At 47.2% G+C, this 15,620-nt stretch overlaps 2 protein-coding genes across 8 annotated transcripts in view; both read right to left on the reverse strand.

The window, feature by feature from the left end:
• Nucleotides 1-1,720, reverse strand: part of Slc66a2 (solute carrier family 66 member 2) — a 38,324-nt gene extending 36,604 nt beyond the window's left edge. For 4 of the 7 annotated variants that reach the window (XR_784268.2, XM_033757589.1, XM_010644118.2 and 1 more), the window contains exon 1: nucleotides 570-1,154. Coding sequence is in view for 6 of the 7 variants with exons in the window: in XM_033757589.1 (XP_033613480.1) it covers nucleotides 570-772 (203 nt within the window). In the remaining variant the exon portion in view is untranslated. The other 3 variants (XM_010644099.2, XM_010644109.2, XM_033757588.1) reach the window with 3 other exon arrangements.
• A 3,452-nt stretch (nucleotides 1,721-5,172) lies between these two features.
• Nucleotides 5,173-13,054, reverse strand: LOC104876205. The gene is given in 6 exon segments (XM_010644159.2): nucleotides 5,173-5,234; nucleotides 7,921-7,977; nucleotides 7,980-11,429; nucleotides 11,431-11,657; nucleotides 11,660-12,460; nucleotides 12,463-13,054. Coding segments are annotated over 6 exon segments (5,145 nt in total). The 3' UTR covers nucleotides 5,173-5,216.
• Nucleotides 13,055-15,620: the final 2,566 nt, after the last annotated feature.

The following is a 15,620-nucleotide window of genomic DNA, read 5'->3' on the forward strand; positions in this document are numbered from 1 at the left end:
AAAAAAAAAAAAAAAAAAAAAAAAAAAATCAAAGAAAAGAACTTCAATTTCCTTATCAGAATGCAAATAACAATAAGAGGAAGTTGGTCCAAGAGGAAGAAGAAAAAACTGTCTCCACTTGAGTACTAGACAGAAAATCTGACTTTAAGGAACAGTCACATAAGAAGGCAGTGAGAAAGGCTGGCCAGGACGGCCCCTCTCCACTGACATCCAAGAGATCCTCTCTGCTACCCTTATTCATTTCACTGTCTTCTTAATCCCTCCCCCCTCCCACTGGAAACTAAGAGCCAGGGACCCAGGAAGTACCAGAAGAAGGGAAGAAGAGCATTACATGAAGGAGGCAGATCTAGAGATTATATTTGAGATTCTCATTTCCACCTTTTCCAGAGAAATCTCATCCCAAGAAGTTCAGTGGCTCTGTTGGGGTTGCAAGACTGCAATACCCAAGGTATCGAATGGATCCTCTAGAGGAATGAAGCACCTTTACCCACCCCTCATTCCAGCTGAAACCCCAGAGGAGAAAGCTATTTCTTGCAGAAGGCTCCGAAATAGGAAAGTCCCCTACTTACCAGAAGAGGATCCGTAAAATATTGGCCACCAGTAGCACCAGACACACGTGAGTGGAGAAACCGTCTGCATTCTGAGTCCTCCGGATATCCCTGTACTGCGGGATGTACGGCACCACCCCTCCAAAGACTATGGCCCCAGAAGCCCCCCAGGAAACCAGCTGGTGCAGCGGGACCAGAAGCCAACCCAAGCCTTCCGCTTCCATGCCGAGCTCCGGGCCACCCTGCCGGCTGGCTGACGTCCACCTGGCCCGAGCCCCTGCGAGCTCACTGGTTCCAGATCCTGACGCTGACGGTCACCTCCACATTGCGGCCGCTATTCTAAACAATCCTCCGGCGTCTGGCCCTGGCAAGTGAAAACAACAGTAAAGAAGTCCTGGTAGAATGCTGGCCCGCGCGACACGGCCTGGGAAAGACAGTGAGAGCAGTGCTCCGAAACCTAGAGGCCGAGGCCGACCTCCTCCTGGGACCGAGCGCCCAGCCTTCGGCTTGGGCAGCCCAGAAGGGGGAAGCAGGGTGCACAGTGCCGGCTGGGAGAGTGGGAGGAGGGCGACGCCCGAGGGCTGGAGGAGGCGGAAGGCCGGCGATAGGGTGGCGCGACACGGCCTGGGAAAGACAGTGAGAGCAGTGCTCCGAAACCTAGAGGCCGAGGCCGACCTCCTCCTGGGACCGAGCGCCCAGCCTTCGGCTTGGGCAGCCCAGAAGGGGGAAGCAGGGTGCACAGTGCCGGCTGGGAGAGTGGGAGGAGGGCGACGCCCGAGGGCTGGAGGAGGCGGAAGGCCGGCGATAGGGTGTGAAAAAAAAAGCTCCCGCTCCCCAACCGCGTGTAGCTGCTCCTTACCGAAGCTCTTGTCGCTAACGTCCCCGTGTCCGTGCGTCAGTCCACACGCGGGAACCCCGCCCCTGGTGACGTCACAATAGGTGGCCCCTCCCACTCGGGCGCGCTGGGTCTTAGAGAGCCGCTGGGAGGGGGGAGGTGAGGTGTCCCGACCAAGAACGCCAGGAGAAAGGGAGGAAGGTGGGACGGTGGTGCTGGGTCCTGCCTGGGCGGCCGGGATTGGGAAATACCTACCTGCCGCCACTCTTTTTCCGCCCAGGTGCTCAAGTGGATCCGTCAGCAGCAGCCTGGACGCTCGAAGAGCAGTGTAGACGGCGAGTGGCCACCAAAAGCAGAGGACTTAGACCTAGGGTGACTGAAGGGAGCATTATCGCCACAACCAGCCCCGGGCCTGGGACGCCACCCTCGGGGTGACCCAGGAGGCTCCTGCCTCGGAGAATGTCGCCCGGGGGCCCTAGGGGTTCTTGCACGCCTTTCTGAATGAGCTGGTGTGGGCTGATGTCCCAGGCCCAGATCCGAAGTTCACAGGTCTGGAGGCCGCTGAGCTCTGGAGGAATCCGACTGGTCCAGGCGGGGTAGGAAGTCACCCCTCCAGGGAGCAGACCCTCGCTGGCGTGTGTCTTCGTTCCAAAGCCAATGCCCAAGAGCTGCTGCCGTCGAGGTCAGTGTTCAGCAGACACATTTATTGACCGCCGCTGGACTATGCCCGGACTGGCATCAGAGCAACACAATTTGATGAGCCTCTTCTCCACCCTTTGGTTATGTGAGGTCAATCGAAGAGTGTGCATTTACAGATGAACGGAGGAATTCCTATCACCTGACTCTGGTTGCCTGGGAACACTGCAGTCAGAAGAGCCAGCAGCCCAGAGCTTCATTCACTTCCATCGGAGCAAGGACTCTGGTCTCCGCAGAGGATAATGTGCCCTTGGTGCCATCTCTGGGCAGCCTCAGCCTCGGCTCCCTCAACCCATACATTGCTTCTAAAGCTTCCCTGTGAACATCGAGATGTGAGAAATTACTCACCTGAAAAAGAATAAACTTTGCTTTTTCCCCTTTCTTTTCTTTTCCAATCAGTTCTAGAACATAGAAAGGGGCTGGGACATGCTTGGAGTCACCTGCAAATGCAGCATCATCATGCTCGAGGTGCCTCAGTTAGGCACAATAATTCCGTTTCTGTAACATCTTTGAAGTGCCAACCTTTAAAAATGGTGAAAACATCAGTGGTTGCCAAGGGTTCATACTGAAGACAGTGTGGGAGGGAGATGGTTGGGCTATAAAGGACAACACCAGGGTCCTTAAAGTGATAGAATATTCTGTTCTGTATCTTGGCTGTGATGATGACTGTACAAGCCTACACGTGTGAGAAAATTATACCGACCTAAACACAAGTGCAAGAAAACCAGGCAGTATGAACAAGATGGGTGATGGCATAGAAGTCATGTCCTTGTCATGCAGTCCTAGAATTCCGCAAAATACTGTGGGGTAAACTTGCTGAGGGGCACATAGTATCTACTTTTTCTTGGGGGGGGGTCAACTTTTTTTTTTAGTAACTGCATGTGAATCTACAGTTACCTCAAAACCACAAAAAAACTTGCCGGGTGTGGTGGCGCATGCCTGTAATCCCAGCACTCAGGAGGCTGAAACAGGAGGATTGCTATGGGTTTGAGACCAGCCTGGGCTACATAGCAAGCTCCAGGTCAGTCTCAACTACATAGTGAGACCCTGTCTCAAAAAAAAAAAAAAAAAAAAAAAAAAACCACACACACATACACAAACTTAAGTAGCATAGTACCAAACTACCATCCCACAGTGGAGAGACCTGGCAGTAGGGCAGGCTTCATGTACTACAAAGGCCCTGCTGAGAAGCAGCCATAACCCATGTAAGGTTGAGTTGTTAGTCTCTGAAGTTCTTCATAACTTCTATTCACAAGCTCATCTGAGAATAAAATAGTGACTATCACATCTTGTTGGGTTTACACATCCACATAGACAATTTACCACAAGGAGTCAGACCTAGCTTCATGGATTTATACAGAACATTATAAATCCATCAGCAAAAGCTTTAAGTACCACAAACCATACCTAGATGTGTAAACTCCTATACGTGCATATATGTGGCACATACACCCCAATTAAGAAATCTGCAGTCTTTCATGAAGGTTACCTCAGTGTTCAACACAGTCCTCACCTCCTCTTTATAGGGAAAGAGAGGTCAGTCTCCACCTGCTAATTTAGCAAATATTTAAGTAACCACCATGTGCCAGGCATTGTGCAAGATAGGTTATGAGTTTTCCATATCAATATTGAAGTCTGAAACCCAGCACAATGCCGGGTATGAGGTAATAGAGACAGATGAACGCTGGCAGCCAAGAAAACCTACACATTCACACCACTCTGAATCCCAGAACACACAGGTAAAACTACATCCCAGGGCTAGAGTGTAACTCAGTGAGAGCATTTGCGTAGCACACATGGGCTCTGGGTTTGGTTTCCAGCACCACAAAATACGCAAAGGCCAAAATACAGAATACAAAAAAGGCAAAAATTAGTAAAATATGGTTTCTGTTCTCTGAGTTAATCTTGCATGGGATAAAGTCACACACAAAAATAATGCTGCATCTTCTATACGGAATAAACCTTGTGCTGTCTACTGATCTTGGGACTCAGGTCATCAGCCAGTTTCTTTTTTTTTTTTTTTTTTTTTTTTTTTAAATAGGGGCTTAATGTAGTTGAGACTGACCTGGAGCTCGCTATGTAGCCCAGCCTGGTCTCGAACTCACAGTGAACCTCCTGCCTCAGCCTCCCGAGTGCTGGGATTGCAGGCGTGCGCCACCACACCCCGCTTCAGCCAGTTTCTGAGAAAGACCTGAAAAGCAGACCTTTTTCTTCTAAACCCTGTGGCCTTTCATGGTAGCTAAAACGTTCTGCATGCCAACAAGGGGCTCCTAAACTCAGGTATTTTCCCCAACAGGTAGGAAATGAGAACATTCACCTAGGGAGCTTGGCTCTATTATTGGAGGATCTAGGGATCAGGTTCAGAACTGTGAGGCATCCAGATAACTCCCAGATACTAGGAAATGGAGAGAAGACAGGCCCATGTTGAGCCCTGAGGTGGGATCAACTGTGTACTCCAGAATCCATGTGCAGTGGAGCTATCTAGAATGTGAATGGGACTTTATTTAGAAGTAGGGTCTTGCAGATGTAATTAGCATAGTTAAAATAAGGTCATACAGAGCCGGGGATTTAGCTCAGCGGTTCAGTGGCCTACTTCCCAAGCGCAAGGACCCGAGTTCGATCTCCGGTACCAAAAAAAAAAAAAAAAAAAAAAAAAAAAAACCTAAGAGAGTCACTAGTGTAGAAAGACTGCGACATAACACAAGGACAGGAGAGAGGGGATGCTCAGAACCCCCAAGAGGTAGAGGCAGGAAGAAACCTCCATTAGAGTGATGGAGGGAGTACAGCTCTGGCCACAGCTTTTCCTTGGACTTCTGGCCTCCAGAACTGTGCAACAAGTTTCTGTCATTTTAAACCACCCACTTACAGCAGCCCAGAAAATTCCCTCAAGCCTCTTAATAGCTGTTCCTTACCCCTGTGGAGAGCAGCACTTTTTTGCCCTGGAGTTTGGATGAGCACTTCTCCAGGGTAAGGTTTGCAGGTGCTGGCAGCAGTACCTGGCCCTGTGTGGAATGCAGGTCCCCAGGCCATGCCCTGGACTTGCTGACTCTCACCCTTCCAGATTGGGAGCTGAATTTGACAAGCCTCAGGTAGTTGTTAGGTCCACACAAATTTGAGAAGCTTAGTCTCAAGAGACATTAAGGGTCTATCTCACCCTGTGGAGAGGAGGAAATTTACAGCAGACAGCATATGAATGATTACAAGTAGGTAGAGACTTGGGAAGTCTATAGATTTCCTGTTAAAACAATAAATGCCCTGGAGGCAGTATAGGAGAATGTTACCAGGTATGTACAGATCACATGCACAAAAACCAGGTGTTTGTTTATTTTTTTCAGAGCAAAACACTTGCTACATTGGTACATTTTAGATGGACGTAATGATAACATTCATCATAGGGCAGGTGTTTGTTTAATCAACAGCCACACCCCTTACTGTGAGGTGGGTGGGTGGTTCATTCTAATACCTGGTCAGGAGCTGGTGGAGCACGCCTGTAATCCCAGCACTCAGAAGGCTGAGGCAGGAGGATCACTGTGAGTTCAAGACCAGCCTAGGATACATAGTGAGTTCAGGTCAGTCTAAACTACATAGTGAGATCCTGTCTCAAAAAAACCAAAAAAAAAAAAAAAAAAAAAAAAAAAAAAAAAAAAAAAACCTGGTCAGCTAGCAGAAGGTTCCATCCCTGGAATCCCAAACTGGCTGGAGGCCTGTGTTTTCAGAGCATCCATGAACATTTTGGGGATCACAAAATAGTTTGGGAAACAGAGCTCCATGCAGAATATACATTTATAATTTTACCAAAGTGGGACATAATAGACATGCATCCTAGACATCTTCCTATGTCAGAAATCACGGTGAACATGATAGACAATCTCCATTTACATGCAGAGTCTATTGGTGTTAGTTGTGAGGATGTTGCATCAGCTAAGTGATATGTATTTGTTTATATCTATTTGTTTATAAATTTGTTTTGTCTGGGTCTGCAGTACTGGGTATTGAACCTAGGACCTTGCACTGAGCTACATCCCCTACCTTTTTGTTTTTTTTATTTTGAAGCAGAGCCTTATTAAATTGCTAAAATGTCCAGGCTGGGCTTGAATTTGCAACTCTCCTGCTTTAACCTCCCAATGTGTTGTGATTACAGATGACACCCAGTTTAATGCCACTTTTATTATCTTTTTGTAAGACTTGAATAGGCTAAAGTGACTCCATGCTAATTATCCAGACTGTGCTTCTTCATATGCTAATTGCTACCTTGGTTAACAGCCCGCCCAGGGGCAAATGGTTTGACAAAAGGTGACCCTAGAACATTTCCTGCATAAGATAAGCAATGTGTTTGCAGTCTTGTTCTGTGAATTCCCTGACTCTTTGTTTAGAAAAACCTTATAAAAAGTACCTCAGCCCCTGAGCAGTTGCCTCTCTGAGCCACCTGGCTCCGGGAGTGCCGTCTGGCCAGACTAATAAAGGTCTCTTTTACCATCTAGCCTGGTGTGTTCCTTCCTGGGTTTCTTGTTTCTCCATCAAGCTCCCGGAGCCTCGCTGAGTGTTAGGGCCCAGCATCGTGGAGGCCTTTTTGGCTGTTCACGCTCCATGGAGTGGAAGTGAGACTTTAGGTCTTACATTTTAAATAAATTACAGCCTTAAATTCTGAGACCAAGCATTACTTACATTTTATGTTTTCATAGTTTCACATTACATTTAGCATCTTAGATTCAATAGTTCACTGCTCCCCCCAGGCCTGAGTGAGCCATCAGATTATGCGCACATTTTTTAAATGCCCTACCCAATTTATGTTAGCTATGCTTCACTTTTTAAAGTATATTCAAGAGTGGATTATGATTCAATTTAAATAAATCCTATTTCACATCCTAAACAAATCACAGTAGCATACTGGACTGTCCAAAGATGAAACACTGAAGACCCTTGGTCCTTTCAGCTTGTTGGGAGATTTAAATTTGTCCCCCTTTCTTGTTCTCCTAAATCCTTTTTTCATTTCAAAGCTTTAGGCCAAGTAGCAGCACATCTAAACCCCAGCGGGCTTTAAAACAGGAATGCCAAATACCTGTCCCCTGCCATGTTAAGGGTGTGGTGGAAGTGTAAGATCCTCCCAGGGAGGAATCCCACCACTCTAAGGGACACCACGATGCACCATGAACACCTCGGAGAGACGATTCTTGATGCAAAACACAAGAGGTCTTTATTCCAGCGAGCTGGGGCTCAGCTCATAACCCTCGCAGGGGCAGAGGAGTTGAGCCCCGAAGCAGGGTAGAGACACAGCTTTTAAAGGAAAAAAACCCACAAGCTATATAGGGTAGGGGGAATTCCAAGAAAGGGGTCAATTATGGGAACATTCAGTTACAAAGGGTGGGGACTTCGGGGAAGTGGGACCATGGATTGTTCAAAGGGGTAGGGTCTGTTCAGCACCAGACGTTTATCTTGGTTCCTGCCTCTCAGGAATGTTTAAAGCGACCTTTTGACCTGTCATGGTTAGCTGACTCTGCTAGAGGTTGGGCTCTTAGAGCTTCTTAATACTTTTCCTAACAATCCTCCCTTTTTCTTTTTGCACATGTTCTAATCTTAGAACCCTTAATGTCTAGTTTATTCATGTCCCACACCTAAGGCTTGGGTTCTTAGAGGCTGGTATTGTTGTCTTAACATTAGTACTTGTACTGCACTGACTCTTTCTCTGATGAAGGCAACTAATCTATTCAGAACACAGGGCCCCACGGTTAGAAGTAATAAAAGGATAAGGGGTCCCAATAAGGTGGACACCAAAGTGGTGATCCAAGGGGATTTGGGGAACTACTCAGAAGGGGGTGGATTAGGGTCAGGAGTCCGTACAACCTTAAATTTGAAGGGGTTAGAAGTCTTTTCCAGTCTCCATTCTGGGGCCGGTGGGGGGGGGCCGGTTTGACATGGGAAGCATGGATCCAAGCTGATATTCCATCGACTTTGACGGTGGTGGGAGTGGTCAGCAATACCGGGAAAGGTCCCTTCCAACGAGGCTCTAGGTTGCCTGCCCAATGATGGCGGATGTAGACGGAGTCCCCGACTTGAAATTGATGAGGAACTTGGAGGTCTCCTGGAGCATAAGCTTCTCTCAGGTGTTGCCACACTTCGCGCTGGACAGTTTCAAGGGCTTTTAATCTACCATAAAGAGGTTTAGAAGAGACAACATTTGGATCTGTCAAGTTACCAACTCCTATTAAAGGACGAGGGGCTCCATAAAGCAATTCAAAAGGGGTTAAACCAAATTTTCCCAGAGTATTCCGTACTCGGAACAAAGCAAGGGGTAGGAGGACCGTCCAGTCTATAATGCCAGTCTCTAAGGACAATTTGGTCAAGGTCTCTTTTAATGATCTATTCATCCTCTCTACTTGACCTGAACTTTGGGATCTATAAGCACAGTGCAATTTCCAATTAAACCCCAGGACCTTGGCTAGTCCCTGACTTACCTGGGCAATAAATGCTGGTCCATTGTCTGAACCAATTACCTTAGGGATGCCAAACCTTGGGAAGATCTCTTCGAGTATCTTCTCTGTCACAATAGTAGCAGTTTCTGTTTTCGTGGGGTAGGCCTCTACCCATCCTGAAAAAGTATCTATGAAAACTAGAAGGTATTTATTATTATATTTAGCAGGCTTTATTTCAGTGAAGTCGACTTCCCAATAGCTGCCAGGCCTGTCCCCTCGCAATCTTTTTCCCAGGGGATGCCTAGAAGGATAGGCATTTACCAGCTGGCAGCGTATACATTGATGGATGTTTTCATCAACTAGCTCAGATAGATTATAAATATAATATGGGGAAGTCTGAACTATCTTCTTTAGATGTTTGGCCCCTAAGTGAGTGAGCCCATGTAGTTGTTGAAGATAAGTTTTGGCCTCTTCCATTGGTAGGACGGTCTTTCCATTGGGCAGGACATAAGTCCCGTCTGGCTGAGGTTCTGAGAGTCCTAAGTCATTTATCCCCTGTAAGTCTTTCTCAGAATAGGTGAACTTGGTAGTTGCAGTCCCTAGGTCTTCCTGTAGAGGGAGGATATTAATGCCTTGAGCGGCTCTTTTTGCCTGTATATCTGCCTGTTGGTTTCCGATGGCAACAGGATTGGTTTCTCTTTGGTGTCCCGGGCAATGGATAATTGCCACTTTTCTTGGCAAATGTATGGCTTCTAAGAGGTCCAGTATTTCCTTTTTATTTTTTATTTCTTTTCCAGCCGAAGTTAAGAGTCCCCTTTGTTTATATATGGCTCCATGTATATGCGCCGTGGCAAATGCATATCGGTTGTCAGTATAGATGTTGATATCTTTCTTTTCTGACAATCGGAGGGCCTGGGTAAGGGCGATTAGTTCTGCCCTTTGGGCTGAAGTCCCTTCAGGTAGACTACTGGCCCAGATCACTGAAGTGCCATCTACCACTGCCGCTCCCACTACCTGCTTACCTTCCACGATGTAGCTGCTTCCATCAGTGAACCATGTGAGAGCTCCAGGCCAGGGTTGGTCAGTCAAGTCTTTCCTGGACCCAGCCTCTTCAGCCAAGATCTCGTGGCATTGATGTATCACCCGTTCCTCGGTGACATCAGGCAGCAGGGTAGCGGGATTGAGAATAGCTGGAGGAGCAAACTGGATTCTTTCATTCAGCAACAGAATCTGATAATGAACCATCCGGGCATTGGACAGCCATCTGTCTGGAGGCTGTCGGATAATGCTCTCTAAGGCATGGGGAGCTATGACAGTTAATTGTTGTCCCATAGTTAGTTTATCAGCATCTTTCACCAAGGTGGCAATGGCAGCTATTGATTTTAAGCAGACAGGCCACCCCTGTGCTACTGGGTCCAGTTTCTTTGACAGGTAGGCCACTGGCCTTTTCCAAGGTCCCAAAGTTTGGGTTAACACTCCTTTTGCAATTCCCCTTTTCTCATCAACAAACAGGGTAAAGGGCTTAGTTAGATCAGGTAGACTGAGAGCTGGAGCAGACAACAAGGCCTGCTTGATGTTGTCAAAGGATTCTTGTTTTTGGGGTCGCCAAGTAAAGGGGGCGCCTTCCTTAGTCAGAGGGTAAAGGGGGGCTGCTAAATTGGCGAAACCAGGAATCCATAACCCACAGAACCCCGCAGTCCCCCAAAATTCTCTGACTTCCCGCGGAGTTTTTGGGATGGGAATCTGGGTCACAGTTCTCTTTTTGGCCTCTGTCAGCCTGCGTTGTCCATTTCTTAAATTATATCCCAGGTAGGTTACCTCTCTTTTACAGAGCTGTGCTTTCTTTGCTGAGGCTCGGTATCCTAGACGCGCCAATTCAGTCAGCAAGTTTTCAGTTCCCGATAGACAGTCTTCTTCTGTGGCTCCGGCCAGGAGCAGATCATCTACATATTGGAGGAGAGTTACCTGGGGGTTGTCAGCACGGAAAGGTGCAAGATCTCGGTGCAAGGCCTCATCAAATAGAGTAGGCGAATTTTTGAATCCTTGGAGTAACCGTGTCCAGGTCAATTGTCCCGCTTGACCATTCTCTGGGTCCCTCCACTCAAAGGGAAAAACAGGTTGACTGGCAGGATGTAATCTTAGGCAGAAGAAAGCATCTTTAAGGTCTAAAACAGTGTACCAGATTCGGTCAGGGGGGAGAGAACTTAATAGGTTATAAGGGTTAGGCACGGTGGGGTGAATGTCTTGCACTCGCTTATTAACTTCCCTAAGATCTTGTACAGGGTGAAAGTCTTTTGTGCCTGGCTTTTGGACTGGTAGGAGAGGGGTATTCCATGCTGAACAACAGGGCATCAAAATTCTTAATTCTAAGAGGCGCTGGATGTGGGGCCAGATCCCCCGTTGGGCCTCAAGGCTCATAGGATACTGCCGGACTGTGATCGGTTCAGAGTTTGCCTTTACTTCTATCAGGATTGGTGGAGCTTGGAGGGCTAGTCCCATCCCCGCAGTTTCAGCCCATGCCCGGGGAAATTTTGATAGCCAATGCTCTATGTTAGTTTCTGGTGAAGGTGGCACCTCATAAAGCCGATGTTCGTCCTCCAGCCATAGGGTTAGAAGGATAACTGGCCCCTTAGCTTCTAATTTGGGGCCCTCAGGGGAGAAAGTGATTTGGGCCCCCATCTTGGTGAGCAGATCTCGCCCGAGCAAAGGGGCTGGGCACTCGGGGATCACCAGAAAGGAATGAGTCACTTGGCCTATTCCTAAGTCTACTCTTCTTTTAGTAGTCCATGAATATTGTTGATGCCCTGTAGCTCCTATTACCCAGGATTTCTCTTCTTTTATATCTCCCAAGGGGTGCAATAAAACAGAGTGTTGTGCCCCAGTGTCAACTAGGAACTCCACAGGTTGCCCCTCCACAGTTAGGGTTACCCTGGGCTCGGGAGTTAGGGTTACTGGGCTCGGGGAGGGGCTCCGAGCCCCATCCCCCCTAGTTGTTTTCCTCTCCCAAGGCCAGTATCTTAGGAGGTCCTCCCTTTTTCTTAGGGCATTCTCTAGTCCAATGTCCATTTTCCTTGCAATACGCACATTGATCTTTGTCTAGTGGTCTTCTGTTGCCCAGGAACCCTGTCTGCCTTGGTTTATTTTCTCAACCCTTATAATTTTTTTCCTAATGACTGCAGCCAAGATCCTAGCCAAGTCCTTTTCCTTCCTTCTGTCTCTTTCCTTCTCTTGTTCCTCTCTTTCCTTTTCTCTCCGCTGTTCTCTTTCTTCCTCTGTCTCTCTCTTATGATACACCTTGTCGGCTTCCTTTACCAGATCTCGTACAGTATAATCTTGTAATCCCTCAATTCGCTGAAGCTTCTTTCTAATATCCTGAGCTGATTGTCCTATGAAAGCCATGGCTACGGAAGCTCTCTGTCCCTCCGATTCTGGGTCAAAGGGGGTATACCGCCGGAAAGCAACCATTAATCTTTCCAGGAATACTGAAGGCGGTTCCATCTTCCCTTGAGTAATCTTTCTTACCTTGTCCAAATTGGTCGGGGGTCTCGTCACTCCCTTGAGACCCGCCACTAGAGTCTGGCAATAGACTTTCAGTCACTCCCTACCTTCGGTGGTGTTGTAATCCCAATCCGGTCGGCCCAAGGGGAAAGCATCATCAATGAGGTTGGGCATCAGGGTGGGTCTCCCATCAGCCCCAGGAACATTGTTTCTGCTCTCTAAAACAATGCGCTCTCGTTCCTAAGTGGTAGACAGCGTCTGCAACAGCTGTTGGCAATCATCCCAGGTGGGCTGATGAGAAAACATAAGGGACTCCACAAGACCCGTCAATCTCTGTGGTTCCTCAGAAAAGGAAGGGTGGTTAGTCTTCCAGTTATACAGGTCAGAGGAGGAGAATGGCCAATAATGAAGCGGCTGCAGAGCCGCAGGTTGACCATTAGGACCCTCAGGGGGAGGTGGCCCATAAGCTCTCGGGGGAGGGCTACTGTGGAATCAGGTGCCCCAGGGGAAACTGCTCTCCGACTTCTTGTCCCCAAAGCAGGTCCGTGAATTTCCCCGGAAGGCGCTGAGGGCTCTGCAATAGGCTCGGGAGGGGCAGGGGCTTGTGGATAAGGGGGAGGAAGGGGTTCTGACCAGGTCGGGGGCCCCTCAATCTCTGGGTATATCCGTGGGCGAGGCTGGATTCCGGAAGCCCTTTCATCTTTGTCTGATGGGGCCTCCTTTAGAGAGAAAACTTGAGTGACAGGCCATTTCGTCGGCCGATGTACCCAAGGTTTTACCCAAGGTGGGGGGTTCAGGATGAGGTCTTGCCAGACCACAATGTAGGGTTGCTGGTCAGGATATCTTCCGAGTCCAGCCTAGAAAACAATATCTTTAATGAGCAATATTATTCCTGCATCAAAAGTGCCCCCTGATGGCCAGCCTACACCTAAAGATGGCCACTCAGAGGCACAATAAGTCTGCCAGGGTCTTTTCTTTATTAGTACAGATAAGTCTCTACTTCTGGCCCTAACTTCAGTCTAATGCTTCAAGGTCAAGTCCAAAGGTGTCGTCACAGTCTGTCCCATAATTAAAAAACAAGACAAGATTCCACAAATAACATACACACAGATACCGAATTAATCGCAGATTCAGAACCCCGAGGGGAGATTCAGACATCTCCGAAAATCCCCGTACCTGGGACGTCTCCCAGGTTGCACCCTATGGCCTTCCGGGCACGTCTACCGAAAATCCCCGTACCTGGGACGTCTCCCAGGTTGCACCCTGTGGCCTTCCGGGCACGTCTACCGGCCACTGTCAGACAGTCCTTACGGACTGCCGGAGGACTGTGAAACCGAAAGTGCACTATACAGAATACAGACCGACAACATTCAAAGCGGGGATCCCCTCTTACCTCCAACGTCATTCTCAGGAGTGAGGAGCAATCGCTAATCCCGGACGAGCCCCCAAATGTAAGATCCTCCCAGGGAGGAATCCCACCACTCTAAGTCCGGGACTCCACGATGCACCATAAACACCCGGGAGAGGCAATTCTTGATGCAAAACACAAGAGGTCTTTATTCCAGCGCGCTGGGGCTCAGCTCATAACCCTTGCAGGGGCAGAGGAGTTGAGCCCCGAAGCAGGGTAGAGACACAGTTTTTAAAGGAAGAAAACCCACAAACTATAGGGTAGGGGGAATTCCGAGAAAGTGGTCAATTATGGGAACATTCAGTTACAAAGGGTGGGGACTTCGGGGAAGTGGGACCATGGATTGTTCAAAGGGGTAGGGTCTGTTCCGCACCAGACGTTTATCTTGGTTCCTGCCTCTCAGGAATGTTTAAAGCGACCTTTTGACCTGTCATGGTTAGCTGACTCTGCTAGGGGTTGGGCTCTTAGAGCTTCTTAATACTTTTCCTAACAGAAGCAGCCCTCCCAGAAGTCCTAATGTTCAGTCAGATTTTAAAGCTGCTGTCTTTACTTCACACAATACACAGTCCATCATTCAGGACTGTTCTTTCCTTGAAAGACTGTATATCTTAACTGGAACTAAGATTGCACAAAAAATTGTTAAGTGAGGTTTTTTTTTTTTTTTTGAGTTTATTGGTACATTTAGGGATACAGTACAGTTACATTCATTGTTGGGATCATGTACCTTTACATGGCAAGTCTTGATTCTCATTTTTTTCCCCTTACCTCTGCCCTCCCTTCACCCCCTCCTCCCCTCCCCATCTACAAACACTTTATTTTCATCTTTTCATTCTCTCACTGAGTTTTAAAACATAGTTGATGGACAGTGCATTAAAAAATGAAAGTTTGGGCAGGGAATTTAGCTCAGTGGCTCAGCTGCCTGCCTCACAAGTGCAAGGTCCCAAGTTTGATACCCAGTACCCCAAAATAAATAAATAAATAAAAGTTTAAGGGCCAGGGATTTAGCCCAGTGGCATTGAGCCTGCCTTGTAAGTGCAAGGTCCTGAGTTAAATCCCCATTAGTGAAAAAAAAAAAAAAGTTTAGATATGAAAATACTGCAAATATTTTAGAATAAGTAAAAGAAGCAAAAACAACAACAAAAAAAAAGTGGACTCATCGCCCAACATTCTTCTTTTACAGATTTTTTTCAGTGAGAATTTTCACAAATTTCACACATTTTGTGCTGCTGCAAAGAGCAGCACAAAAAACTCCCTGCACCCAGCATACCAGTCATCTGACGAGCACGATGAAATGAAAATACAGTGTCTCAGCTGAGTCAGCAGCATTTCTCCTTTCCTGGTGGTCAGGATGCACCACAAAACTAGTAACATCTTAGAGTTGAGATCTCAAGTGTGTCCTCAGGGCACCTGGGCCTTTCCTCCAGCATTCATGCTCTTAGGAGAGAGCTTTTACCTGTCTTGTTGTACCGTGACGTTCTCACCAATGAAAAGTATCATGCAGTTTTCTATTTTAAACTTTGTTCCACATGTATCCCTCCATGGTTTGTGTCTTAGATTCTATAAATAGGAACTTCAATCTTGGAGAATACTTTTTTCTTGGTTGTCCTTACACCAGGGAAGAATCACCTAATTTCTACAGCTCCCCGGCAATTTTAATATTCTTTAGTATTTAATGTACATTTTCAAAGTACATCATTCATCCTAGGCCGTGCCCTGTATTCCTTGCTTATTGATTTATGTACCACCCAGGGAAGCTTTTAACATTTATGTTAAGCCAAACATAAGCAGGAAAGAAAACTTTCTGAAAATGATTTCATCAAGCCCAAAGAAACAACTCTGCCTGTATCTGTCAATGAATTCTACAGCAGCTGTAAATCAAGAATATGAACTATTGTCTCCTCACTGTGCTCTTGACAGAGGGAGATCACTTTTGTCCCTGCAGTGATTCTATGGTCCTTGGGCATGTGCGCCCTCACCTCAGGGAGGCTGCTCAGCTAGATAGCATAGGGGCCCCAGCTCTGGAGGAACCCATAGAGAAGAGCTATTAGTAATTTTTAAATGAGAGAACTGAGATTATTCCACCAATAGAATTAGAGGCTTTAGAGAAACAAAGAAAGTTGTGAAAAACATCCAGTAACATATAGTTATATTCTTGTTATTTATGAATCAACAGAGGAATGGGAGGGAAATTCCTCCCGAGTCTTTTTTTTTTTTTTTTTTTTTTT

The sequence above is a fragment of the Fukomys damarensis genome, unplaced genomic scaffold, assembly GCF_012274545.1.
Source record: "Fukomys damarensis isolate Sample0158 unplaced genomic scaffold, DMR_v1.0_HiC HiC_scaffold_30, whole genome shotgun sequence".
NCBI classification, from domain to species: domain Eukaryota; kingdom Metazoa; phylum Chordata; class Mammalia; order Rodentia; family Bathyergidae; genus Fukomys; species Fukomys damarensis.